General features: G+C 33.4%; 1 protein-coding gene across 3 annotated transcripts in view; it reads left to right on the forward strand.

Annotated features, from left to right (window-relative positions):
* The window catches only part of PCGF5 (polycomb group ring finger 5), a 60,721-nt gene that overhangs the window by 36,538 nt on the left and 11,074 nt on the right, over window positions 1-13,109 (forward strand). For 2 of the 3 annotated variants that reach the window (XM_083843174.1, XM_083843173.1), the window contains exons 4-8: window positions 5,150-5,205; window positions 5,328-5,387; window positions 7,736-7,884; window positions 8,458-8,556; window positions 9,906-9,995. In XM_083843174.1, coding sequence (XP_083699300.1) covers window positions 5,150-5,205; window positions 5,328-5,387; window positions 7,736-7,884; window positions 8,458-8,556; window positions 9,906-9,995 — 454 coding nt within the window. Of the gene's footprint in view, window positions 1-5,149; window positions 5,206-5,327; window positions 5,388-7,735; window positions 7,885-8,457; window positions 8,557-9,905; window positions 9,996-11,932; window positions 11,993-13,109 lie in introns of all 3 variants that reach the window. The other variant, XM_083843172.1, reaches the window with a different exon arrangement.

Below are 13,109 nucleotides of genomic sequence, written 5' to 3' on the forward strand. Positions count from 1 at the left end.
ATTGTACAAATGAAATTAAATGTTTTAAAACCTCTGTTAAACAAAGAAATGAACCAAGAACCTTTTTTGCTTTACATGAACAGAAGTTCAATAGTCCTTTTTTCCTCTCCTCGTCCCCTAGATTCAGGGGATTCCAAACTGCATGCAAACTTTTCCTTCTTAGAGCAAAGCAATGTAGAAAAAGGATCACGCAAATAACTGAATGTTTTCCAAGGGGTAGGTTTACCAATCTGAATTGACATTGCTGTCAGATTAATCAAAAGAGAGTTGTGAAAGAAGGTTTTGACACTGAAATTGTCACTGGGAGATTGTATTTTTAATATCACAATAACTCACACGTCTTCGTTCAGACAATTATTTTTCTTGAAATTCTGCATTCTCTTCTGGTGATGTTATGTTGAAACAAAGTGATTGCCATCCTACAAGTATAGTACAGAGAAATCAAGAAATGTCATCAATAGTAGAATTTCAAGTTTTCCTAAAATGATGAAGTGCTCCCCCCATCCTTATCGTTTCCCACCTTCCCCAAGATCTACTGCTTTACCTGCTTTCTCCAGTATACGTGTTGGGAGTCTATTGGAGGTGAAAGATTTCTGAAGAGAAATTCTTTGGGTGAAAATTAGCTGAGGAAAACAAGCGCTGTTTAGTATATTCATTATGGAACACATGCTTGCTAAATCAACCCACAAATAAGTATTTCCCATTTCTATCAAAGGAGTCACTTTTACTCTCCTCATCTGTTTTTCTTCAGTTTGCTTTTTAGAATGTTTTACAGGCTCAACTTTCTTACATCGTATAGTTTGCTCCTTCCATATATGTCTGTGTCACCTAATATGATCCAAGCAATTTTAGGAGAGGTGTTCCATACTTGATCTTCCAGATGGATTTTTACATGCCTAGTATTTGGATTATTCAGATAACAAACTTAACTGGCCAAACATTGGGAGAGTGAGCAACAGCCTAATCATGCTTGTGAGAACTATTTGTTTATTTTTAATGGAAACCGGCTTATTTTAGCTAGAAAAGAATTTGAATCAGTGATGAGATGGATCTTCAGAGGAATCTGGAGAAACCAAAGCAGTAAAAAGGAAACTAGATGTTTCTTGGTCACTGTGTGTGCAGTGAAAATGAGTAAAATTAATCAGCTGCTACCCAGGCAAGGCTATCCTGAGTGACTCATGCCGATGCTTAAAATCATAATTTGATGTTAGTGATTGGCCCTAAGGAAGCATTTCTTCCTTCTCACAGCTACCTTTTGTCTTCTGTACAAGTTAAAAAGACAAAACAGAGGGTACCATTTTTCTTCGGGGTTTGTTTAGTGTGCAGTACTGTTGTGAATTTAGGAAGAAATATTCTTGTGTCAGCGCTAAAATAAACATTTACATCTGCAGTTTGCTAGAGGTGGTATTATTTCCTAATTTCCTTGTGTTTGCTATAATTTGTCATATTTTGCTTTGATTTTTATGATGGATGTGTGTGTGCACATTCCCAGATGTGCATGCTTCAGTTAGATACTAAGAGGGTAGGTGAGAAAGATTAAATTCAGCAACTCTAAGTGGTGCCACTACCTTAAGTCTTTGTCATTCAAATGTTTTTGGAAGGATAGGGTTAAAACGGTTTATGTAGATATTTACCACAAGTATTTTTTTGACCTCCTGTCAGCATCTGATGCACTGTGTCTGCCGTAACAGGAGATGCTGTTAGACTGCAGAAGACTGCTAATAGGCTGAAAACAAAAGCATTTTAGAAATATGTCTTTTATTGTGACAGGACTATTTCAGAGGAGCTGAAAAGGGGCGTTTTCTGAAATGTCTAGTAGAAGTTTAGTAAAATAATAACATGCTTTAAGCAGGAAATGCTCGAAGGGTGAGAAAAGTTAAGATCACAAGCCAGAAATGTGGGAAGACCTATTTTCTCTGCAATTATTTCCTGAAACTCCTTTTAGAGTAATGGGGTTTATTTGTCGACAAACTGCATATAACTAGTAGTTTGCTGGTTGTACTTCAGAAAACAGTTTTAACCATTTGCTAAACTAACTATTGGAAGAGCACATGAGCAATGTAAAGGAATTATCTTTTTTAGAAGTTGCCTGAACAATTTTATACATGCATTATGCTCTCTCTTTAGAGAGACCAGCCCCATCACTGCTTAAGAGTGCAGTAAATTTCTGAGAAATGGCACTGTGCACTCTAACTAGTGTTTTTAGTTGAGATGTTTGAGATAAACTTTATAAACTACTTTATAAACTCAATTCTGAGTAACTTCGTAGCTGTCTTGAGTTTTTTAGATACATCCCTCAGCAGTATTTAAGGTCTGTTGAAACCATAAGCATAAGTCTGAAATTCAACATTGAGCTCTAAAATGAAAATCCATGAAGAGTGTTAAATTCTGGAATTCTTTCCTAATTTTGTGCAATTATTTATTATCAATATTCCGTAGAATTTTGGTTGGTTATACAGTGAAAGCATGCTTTTTAGCACGCTTCTCTGAATGCAGGCTTTCCTGAGTAACAGTCTTCATTTGCTTCACTTCAGATAATTAGCAATTAACAGAGTTGCTTTGATTGTAAAACTCATACAAAATCATAGAAGAAGGGAAAAACCTACACGAAGCTGGCATAAATGCTTGGTGGTTCTTTCCATACATTCTGTTTTGATAGTTGGAGGATGTGGGGGTGCAAAGAGGTGTCTAAAATATAAATATTTTTGGTTCAGCTTTAACAGGAAGTATCATAGTAAACAATCGAGACCAACTTCAGAGTTATCTCAAGTAGTTTCATTTTGGAATCTGTTTGTTGCAAGCCACAGAAATACAAATCTCTTAGAGTTCTCGTAGGCTTGGAGGGTAGGAGCACTATTGGATTTACCTGAAATCGAGAATATTTTTACAATTACCTAAATTTGTCCCTTAATTTTCTAAATTCGTCACTATAGTTTAAGGTTAGATTTCCTGTACTCAAAGATCAAGTAGGTATTATTTTCTTCCACTTTTTTTTCCTCTGTATCTACTGGGGTATTTTGCGTTAAATAGTATATATAAGGAAGTAGAAGTTCCTTCTGTTCACTCATTTAAGGAAAAGAATGCCATTGAGTAAAGTTGTATGCTTAAGTTGTGTGCATCATAAATTTGCTAGGCATACATGTTTTCTTGCAATGTTTTCTTGCTACTTTGCTTTTGGGCCATTGAAGACCAGTTAAAAGTGCAAAGGGGGAATTCTCAGAAATAAATGTAGAAAAAACAGCATATATATGCCATCCTCAGGAACGGTTAGCAGGATTTTTGATTGAAGGTAGTGAGGTTCTCTCTTGAAGTCCTAATTTCTTTTCTGTTAATGTGTAAGTTACGAAGATTGGAGCTTTCTTGCAAAGTGGAATTGTTTCCAAGTAATAGCATATTTTCCATTTCCAGGACAGGTTCACAAGTTCCCAGTGGTCCCCTGTGGGAACTTCATAGAAAGCAGTACCATCTAGTTGTGTTAGATATTGAGAGGCAAGAAGAGCAAGTATGCCATTTGGAAAGGTAGACCTGTAGTTTCATGTATCGGACAATCAGTGTTTTGATGTCCCATGACTTTGTTTTCCTTCTCATTCATGAGAAAGTGTTATCTATGCTGCTTTGGTTTCGGGGCAGTGTATTTCACTTGCTGAAATTTTGTTTGCTTTTTTTTTTTCACCTTTATAAATAAACAATTTAAAAATGGATCATGGTGGTAGCTTAAATATAAATATTCTTATTTTATGACTGTCTCCATGAAGTGACAATTAAGTGACGTAGAGAATTGGTCTCAAAACAAGATGATTGGTTAATGTGTCTGTTTGTAAACTTTTAATTACACACATTATTTTGAGAAGAGAACTTGGAATGCTGCTGTATTTAGTATAACATGTGACTTACTATCTATTAAAATTTCATCCAGCATTCCTCAACAGTAAAATCATCCTGTAATTTTCCTACTTTACCACCACTAGTGAAAAAGAGATAGTGAATAGTATTTTATAACAGGCCTATAATGTATTGTTAATAGTATATATACATACATGTACAAATAGAACTTTATATTCTATGTGTATATTGAGATAGATATGTATCATAATTGAGAAGATGAATTAAGACAATTTAAAATATAGCAAAGGCGATTATTATATTGTAGTTTCAGGATTAATTTCAAGGTAATTAATTTCTCTGTCTGTATTACTTGGTTTTGTCATGGGTTTTTGTTAGGCTGTGGACAGTGAGTTACTATTCATAAGGGAAGATGTAGAGGGCAGAGAAGAAAAACGAAACAATGAGAGAGAGGAAACTGAAGGATAAGTGAGATGGAGTGTAAAAGCAGATGATATACTAAATGGATAGGAGACTAGTAAATCTGAAGAATGGGAAGAAAAATATTTTAGCTTCAACAACAAAGGTAAATGCACTGTAAATACCTCTGGAAGGTACTGTCATAGCTATTTTTGACACTACAGAGTGTAATTGATCATATCAGATCAGGGTATCAGAAGACATGCCTATGCTGTGTCTTGTTGTCTGCTAGACAAACTCATGGCAGATATAAATAGAACTATTTTTGGTGAATTAACTTGGGTACTGAGAACTGTCTAGCCAGAGTAGCATGGATGCTGTATGGGCTTCTTTATGCTGCCCGTATTGGTTTGTCTATGTTGTAATGAGTAGGGAACAGGTTCAATTTTTCCTCAGATGTATTAGAAAGGACTTGAACTCTTAAAATCAGTATGATAATGGAGTGTATCATTTTCGTGCTTATTACTCATGACCTGGGCCTTAAGATTTGATATCACTTTTCTAAATTTTCTTTGCAGTAACATATTTTTTGTTTGTTTTTAATTTGTGTTATAGAGAAATACTTTACAGAATAATGTTTTTTCACTTTCCCTTCTTTTTTGTCTTGATACATTAAAATGTAAACTTCCTGGTAATTTCTAGAAGAAATCCATTCCGGAGGTAGTTGAAATAAGCTTTAATGCATGTTTTTTTCTCTCAAGCTAAAATCAACTACTTTTTCCATGATGTATTATTTACCAGAAACACACAATTCATTTTACTATTCAAAAGTATTTGTTTTTTAAAGTCAATATGTAAAATGCTAGTTTCTAGTTAATGTGAAATGTATTGTTTTTCCCTTTGAAAGGCTGGATAACACCTTAGAGGAAATTATATTTAAGCTGGTGCCTGGACTTCGAGAGCGTAAGTTTCTAATTTGGTTTTGGGTACTGGTTTGGGTGGATGGAGCGAATATGACTATTTCTAATGATAAACCTGTAGTACTGATTTTAAAATTCATATTACTGTTCTTTGATGTTAACTAGAGGAACTGCAGCGAGAAATTGAATTTTGGAAGAAAAACAAACCTCAAGAAAATGGACAAGGTGATGTTTTGTTTTGTTTCTTCCTCCCTCAGTGTTACTTCATTCTAGGTAACATTTCGGCTCCTCACTAAGCCCTGATCCTTCAAATGTTTGTGCATGTACATTTTTACTGAATTCAAAGATGACACAAACTCTTAACAAATCTATGTAAATAAAATCTGGGCCTTCATTTACTGCTGCTTATCTTTTAACCGGTTGTTTTACAAACTCTAGCTGTTTTACCATTATTTTTGCATTTCCTTAAGCTCTCACAGTCATCATTCATGCACTTTTCCATTTGAATTCTTCATTTTCCTAATATTACATGCAGTAAGATATAGAATAACTTGAGTCTTTTTTACAGGTTATTTTCTGTTACTAAGTTTGACCAGCTGTGAAGTAGGAGGCTGTCAAGAATTAGTTATGACAAGTAGTAAAACAGTTTTCCACACATGCTAAACAATTGTTTTATATAGATTCTTTTTTTTTTTTTTTTTTTTGTAATTGACCCATGAACTTTGAGAGCTCATTATTGAGCTGCTAAGTCAGGTATACATCTACCTCTTTTTAGGCCCCTTTAATTTTGCTTCAGGGTTTTAATGGCGTATCCTACTTCATTTGGGCTTTTTAAATATTTCTGAAAGGCTCTGCTAAGCTTAAAAAAAATACAAATCCCACTATTTTTAGTGAAGGATTGCTGTCACATGAATGTCTTGCAGTGCTTTTCTGCATTCCATTCTGTGTAATATCTTTTTTTCAACTTCAGACTATTTCATTTTCTTTCTTACTGGTTTTGTTCACTTGCATTTGGCATCTGTTATAAGCAGCTGAGTTCTTCTCCTCAGTTGTATAGGTAAATGAAAAGGTACAGGACAGTTTAAGTTATATTAGTTTATTACAACATTATAACATATACTTTCTCGGTTTAAAAAATATTCAGAAAATATTTATGAAATACAGACCTGTTGACTGTTTCGAAAAACAGATTTATTGCTATATAAGTAAAGATGCACAGAGGAAAAGTTACAATTTGCAAATTTGTAGAATGTGACTTACTTTTAATCAATTTATTCTTCTGGTTCTTACCTTCCATAATTTAATGATAAGCCTAATGGAGTTCAGTTACTAAATATAATGAATGATGGAATTGTTTTTTGAATCACAAACTCTCACAATATAATTTTAAGCAGCTACAGATGTATCCAGCTTTGTTAGGGAATGTGTCCTTGGGCTATAGAAATTTGGCTCTACAAACCATTTGAAAGCCCTGATAATACACTGAGACAAAATATGACATATTTTTTCTGATATAAACAAGAATTTAGAATGTTGCCTGAGAATTAATTATTTTATGTGAACAATTTCAGTAAGAAGGGACCATTTCAGTTGTCAATACCTGCAGTCACATAGTCTAGTTTAAGAGTCCGCCAGTTATGTACCACAGGTCCAGTGCAGTTCCCAATCTTAGTGTTTAAGATCTGTGATAAAATCCACAAAATTACAATTTTCACATTATCAAAAGGAGGAGGAAAAAAAAAAGGCAAAGCATATCTCAGGCATTGGTGATATGATGCACTAGGAGAGTAGTTACTAGATAGAATTTATGGATAATTGTGTGATACTGAAAAAAAAAAATCCTTCCTGGTACTTTCCAGTCTAACCTGGAGAAAGCAAAGGGCAACCAGCTTCACATTAACTCATTCTCTGGCAATCAGTTTAACACTGACTATCTGAGAACAACACAGGAAGTAGACAATTCCCAGGATTTGCAAGAAAGATGAGGGAAAAAATGTGATACACCAAACTATGCCTTATGGAAAGAGGGGTGGAGTTAGGGAATTGTTTTATTTTTTTCTCTCGTCCATTCTTGGCTTGATGTTTTTTAATTGTAGAATGCAGAGTCCATTTTGGTGAAATTAGATTTTTTTTTTTCAACTTGTATAATACTGAACTTTAAATTTAAAGTTTAAATTTTAAATTTATTTTACGCTCCACCCTCATGTAGATAGCCTTGCTGGTTTTAGGATTCGAATTCAGAAATTCAAATTGAGAAGTTCTAAAAGTTTGAAAACTGTAAGAGATGGTACCTTTTCCGAAGAGTTGGGTGTTTAATCATTTCCTGTCACATAGAAATGTTTTGTGTGTGTTTTACATTAAAATTTCAGTAGTAAAACTTCATTTTCAGAGATTTTTTTAATTGATCAATGTAAGTATATACTGAACTAAAATTGCTGCGTTAACATGAAGAAAAATACACAATTGAAAATGAAGTAGGAAAAAGTTTTTTTGTTTGTTTTCAGTTAATGTTTGTTGCCACTGTGACTTTTAGTTGTTTTACACTTAAATAATACAGTCTGCATATTTTACAGATGAAAACCCCAAAGCTGATAAACCCAAAGTAGATGAGGAATGTGATGAAAATGAAGAAGATAAAGACTATCACAGGAGTGACCCACAGATTGCTATCTGCCTTGACTGTTTACGCAACAATGGGCAGTCAGGAGATAATGTAGTAAAAGTGAGTAGTAAAAATAATCTGTGTTGTTATTGTTGGCAGAATAGCAGGAACCAAATCATTCTGTAACAATTAGCAATAAATTTTAACAAGAGATCGTTGATTACCTGTCTCCACTTCCACATTCATTTAGTCCTTTTGTTTGAGACAATTCCGTGCATCTCGGAATTAAAAAAAAAAAAAAAAAAGTTTTCTTGTTTATCTTTTTGGTAGATTATAGTATCTTCCAGCATCGATGGTAGATAACTGTGTTACCCAGCAGATTACAGAATAGCACAGAAATATTAAAAAAGTTAGCTGCAGTTGAGCTACCTCACGCTTTCAGGATTGTTCTTCATATATGTTGTGCATTGAATGACTGGGATCCAAATCTTCTTTCAAAGAAGTGAACAAAAATGAACCTGTGGTGCTATTATGAATTAAAAGACTGCAGTAAAATGATTACTGGTTCAACAAAAATATCACTTACAGCTAGCTGTTCTTGACAAAAGATTGCTTACATGCTATTTAATGAAAAACAAGAATGCATAGTTCCATAATTTCTAACATGCTTTTTCTGTTCTGTTGTTGCTTTAGGGTTTAATGAAGAAATTTATCCGCTGTTCCACTCGAGTGACTGTGGGAACTATTAAAAAGTTTCTCAGCTTAAAATTAAAACTTCCAAGTTCTTACGAGGTACATTTGAAAGAACAATGCTTGTATTTTTATTGCATTGCAAACTATTAGATTTTTATGACACTCAATCATATTTAAACTTGAGGAATATCTTTAAGTCTGAGTCACTAAGTACTATTCAGTGTTCTAAGGTATATTTTCTGTCCTTAAATGGAAGTCCTCGTTTTATCACAATGGCTAAAACTTTCTAACCAAGAAACTCATACAGTTGTCATAATTTGAGAGATAAATTAGTTTAGGTATTTTTATGTGAAAATAAATGCTCTCTCTTTTCATGTGGCTAATAAAAAAGTTACTTAATGAACTTTTCAGCCAATAGCTGTTGGGGAAGGGAGAGATGAACTAGACATACACCAAGTTATTCTTCAATTTCATTTTCTTTAGATATAAAAAACAATCCGGTCATTAGGAAGAAGTAACAAAAAATACCATTTGAATATTTGAATCTTTCAAAAGGAAGAATTTACATATATATGTATACCTTCTCTGGATTTACGTGGAATTTTATGGAGAGAGGGGTGGGTTGCAGAGTTATAAACTTGAGTTTATCACATTATTGTGATGTGCCAACTAGCCATTTTGTTGTCATTTGGTTTAGTTTTACGTTAATTAATCTCACTCTGACACCTTAAAGTTCTGTGTCGTGTGGTATCTGCTTACTTGAAAATTTAAACATTTTTTTCCTCTTAAAAGTAGGAAAGCATTTATGGCTATAGTAATGAAAAAACAGCCATAGATTTTCACTGGAGGGTAAACTTAAGATGATATAATACAGTTTAAATCAGTCATCTTTAACAGTAAGATAAACACCTTTTTGCTTATGCCTTTAGTCCTCAAGTTAATGAAGAATCATGTCTTTATACTCAGAAATGCATTTACCTTGTAATTTATAGTTATTTTTAAACTAAAATTTTTAAGTTAATTCATAACTTATTTTAAAAAGCTGACAATTACAGTACTTTGGTTTTGTAAGTTTGGGTTTGAAAGGGCATTGCAGAGTACCTTCAATATGTAACACAAGGCTTTATCTTCAAACAGACACTGTGTGGCATTGATAAATAGAGGAAACACTTATCTACTAGTGATTTTCTACGTAGTTTAGTAGATTTTCTTCTGTCAACATTTTCATTGAAAACATAAAAGTGAAAAAAATAAATTGGAATACTACTGTACAAAATAGCACCTTGTCAGTATGTTGGATTTATTAAGATTTGATACATATTTCTGACAGAATCATTGTATTATAATAGAAGTTCTGGGATTCATTCTCAGAGGTTCTCTTAAGAGTTTATTTAGTCATTAAAATTTTACATAAGTTTGTCTTACTGTTTGTTCTGTTGTATTTTAAGCTGGATGTACTATGCAATGGAGAAATCATGGGAAAGGATCATACTATGGAATTCATCTATATGACAAGATGGAGACTAAGAGGCGAAAACGTAAATGCTGTTACATTATTAATAGATGATGTTTTGGTGTATTTATTGTAGAGAGTATACATGCTTTCACAGCTTGGCACAAAATATATACCATGACCCTTCAAAAACCCTGAATTTAAAAATTGATTTTGCATGACTTCTGGATTTCTTATTTTAAAAAGGATCTAGTGAGTGAAACTCTGCAGCAAGTATATTGTGTAGAATCTGAAACTTAAAATTAGCAGGTATACAGAATTTTAATAGAAGTCCTGCTCAGAATTTTAAGTCAGCTATCTGAAAACTCCAAGCACTTATTTTCTGCAAGTTTCCTTTTAATGACCTTTTACATCTTAATAGTTAAGGAATCTGCATCTGACAGTTCTTTATTTAGAATTTGTTTTACTGAGTCGGTAATAAACCATAACACTGAAAAATTATGGGAGAAATCTAATTGATTTATGATGGTTTCTGTTAATACTAAACCCATGTTATTTAGCTATGTTGTATAACAAGCACTAAAATCCAGGTAACACAGCTAGAGGTGTTTTTCTTCTCGTATGTGTATATTTTAGAATATTTGATTTATTAAACAACCTTTCTTTCAGGTCTGATATTGTTTGATTTAGTAGCTCTTACATTTCCTTGTATACTAAGTATTTTTTTTATTGGAGGTCATACCTCCATTTCTTCTCTTTCAATGTATATATTCATTTGTTTGTATGTGGCTATTGATTGCTCTTCACTCCTTACTCCTTACTGCTTTATGCTACAAGCAGATTTGTTGCCTATCACTACCAGTGGGGGCTATATTGGAGCACAGCTAAAGTTATGCACTTAAGTTAGTTTATTAATCTGTAGAAAATTCCAAACTTTCTATACTCTTTTTAAGCTTTCTAGTACTTGGAATTAAAATGCACTGGGACTTGGACAGAGAAGACAGAGGATTAAGCACACTGTGGAGTTAACGATTCAAAAGTTTCTTAAAGTTTCACCTTAATCTGGAGGGAAAAAAAAAAAAGGTGAAAAATTCATAGGAACTAAGGGTGTTAAAGTGTGTAGGAAAGTATTAGTTACATTTGAAAATAATATTGCACTGAAATTTGATGTTTACTGAAACCCCAAACTGTACCAGTAACACCCTAAGTACCATTTTTCTAGTACTGCCTTGACACCAGTGGTATGTGTTTGCCTAGCCATTTTATATTTTGTTAGCACTCGTTGTACTATTAGGAAATGTTGAAGCAACAACTTTAGTGATAACAGGTAGTTGTCATGAAATTTAGTCCTGCAGACCATGCCTACAGATGGACCTTTGGCAGTTGCACTGGTTTGTAAGCAACGGTAATAGCCATCTTGACAAAAAGGACATTATTTATACTGGTTATTTTTTTTCAAAAGTCTCAGAACTATCGTTTTAACCTTAAATAAATATAAAAGTTGACAACTTTTGCTTAGATTTGTAAGCTATGTTTACATACACAGAATATAGTCAGGTAAGGGTTCGTCTTCTCCTTTATGCAGTTTTAAATCATTCCCCTGAAGTCAGAGATGACAAACTAAAACCTGTAAAAATTACATTGTGCTGGTGATAAATCTAGTATCATCTGGGCTTCTAATTTTGTTTTCCCTAACTTTGTTGGGTCTTGTTATAAAACAGAAGTTGCAATGGTAATTAATTAACGATCTCTTCTTTTGGATGAAGATCAAGTAAATCCATTAGCTATGTCTTTGGTACTATTCACTGTGAGCTTTTGCTGGCACACCTGTGGACCTGTCAAGAGGTAGCATAGCTAAGTGAAAAGATCCATTTATTCGTTAGAGAATTCTTTCTTGTTTTAAACAAGTAAATAAATTTTAAATTTTACATTTGAAAAATAAATTAAAAAATAAAAAAAGAGAAATGTATATGTCCAGCTGTGGATGCCTCTTATCTGATCAGAAAATCATCTCCTTCGCAGTTTCGGTGTCAGAACTGCTCATCTTCGCAAGTCTGCTCACAGGATGGCACTTTATATCAGGTAAGAGGCACTCACGACTGTACATATTACAGTCAGTAAGATCCTGTCAACACTATAGTTGTAATCCAAATTGTGGAGTTTTTATATCATCTCTCATTATAAAGTGCGCAAACACCATGAGCAAGGGCTATTTTCATTCATTCAATAATAGCTTTATCGAATGAATAAATATACTCCATTCAAATTATCAGTTTTTATGTGCTTAAAAGGTAAGATTTTTAATTTCCATTAGGTCTGTTATCTTTTTGTTTCATTCTGTAGTTGGATATCAACATCAGTGTGGAAGTGTTATCTAACTTCATCCTTCTAAGTGTTATCTCATCCTTCTAACAAGTAGCATTGGGCAGTCACTGACAAAGGATCAAAACTGAAGAGTGAACCAAAAAAGACCACGCTGGTTTCATATTTTTAAGGCACTTCGTATGTTCTTTTTAATGGAGAGAAGAAGTGTTAATTTTTTCTGCTACTATATTCTTTTCACTTCTTTTCAAATTAGAAATAGAATAATGACTTACCTGTAGAATACAACAAACACCTCCAGAGTCTGCAAATTGAAGTCGATTCCTAGATTTCATTGATCAGCTTGGTGTTTTTTTTCTCTATATATCAAGCAATGTTTCAGTTTGCTCATTGAGCATTTTGAATTGAATTAATTTCTTCTAAAAGTAACTTTGAAAGTCTGAAGTAATGTTTTTACTTGAGAAAAAAAAGTTATAGAGGGTTGCTCCTGCTGTGGATGGGAGTGATCTGCTTTACAGTCATGCCTACCTCACTACCTATACTTGCTCCACCATATTGTATTTTATTAGTACAGTTGGTTTGTATTTTTTTGTAACAGCACTTGTTTACATGGCAGATTTTTCAGTGAGGTCTCTGCCTGTATGCACTTCCAATTAGAGTTGAGTATTTTTAGATGCAATTTATGTAATCAAAGTATTTGTTTTGAAGCATGAAGAACAAGTGAAATAGCATTTAAAAAGGTGGTAGCCATATCCTAGCTGAGAAAATCAGACCAATTTCTTATACTACAAATACATGTGTTAATTACACACGGTGCTCCCTGTCTTCTCTACTAAATGCTCTTGCTACTGCTGAATACTTCTGGTTTTATGTTTTG

The sequence above is a fragment of the Anser anser genome (genome assembly GCF_964211835.1).
Source record: "Anser anser genome assembly, chromosome: 7".
Classification (NCBI taxonomy): Eukaryota; Metazoa; Chordata; class Aves; order Anseriformes; family Anatidae; genus Anser; species Anser anser.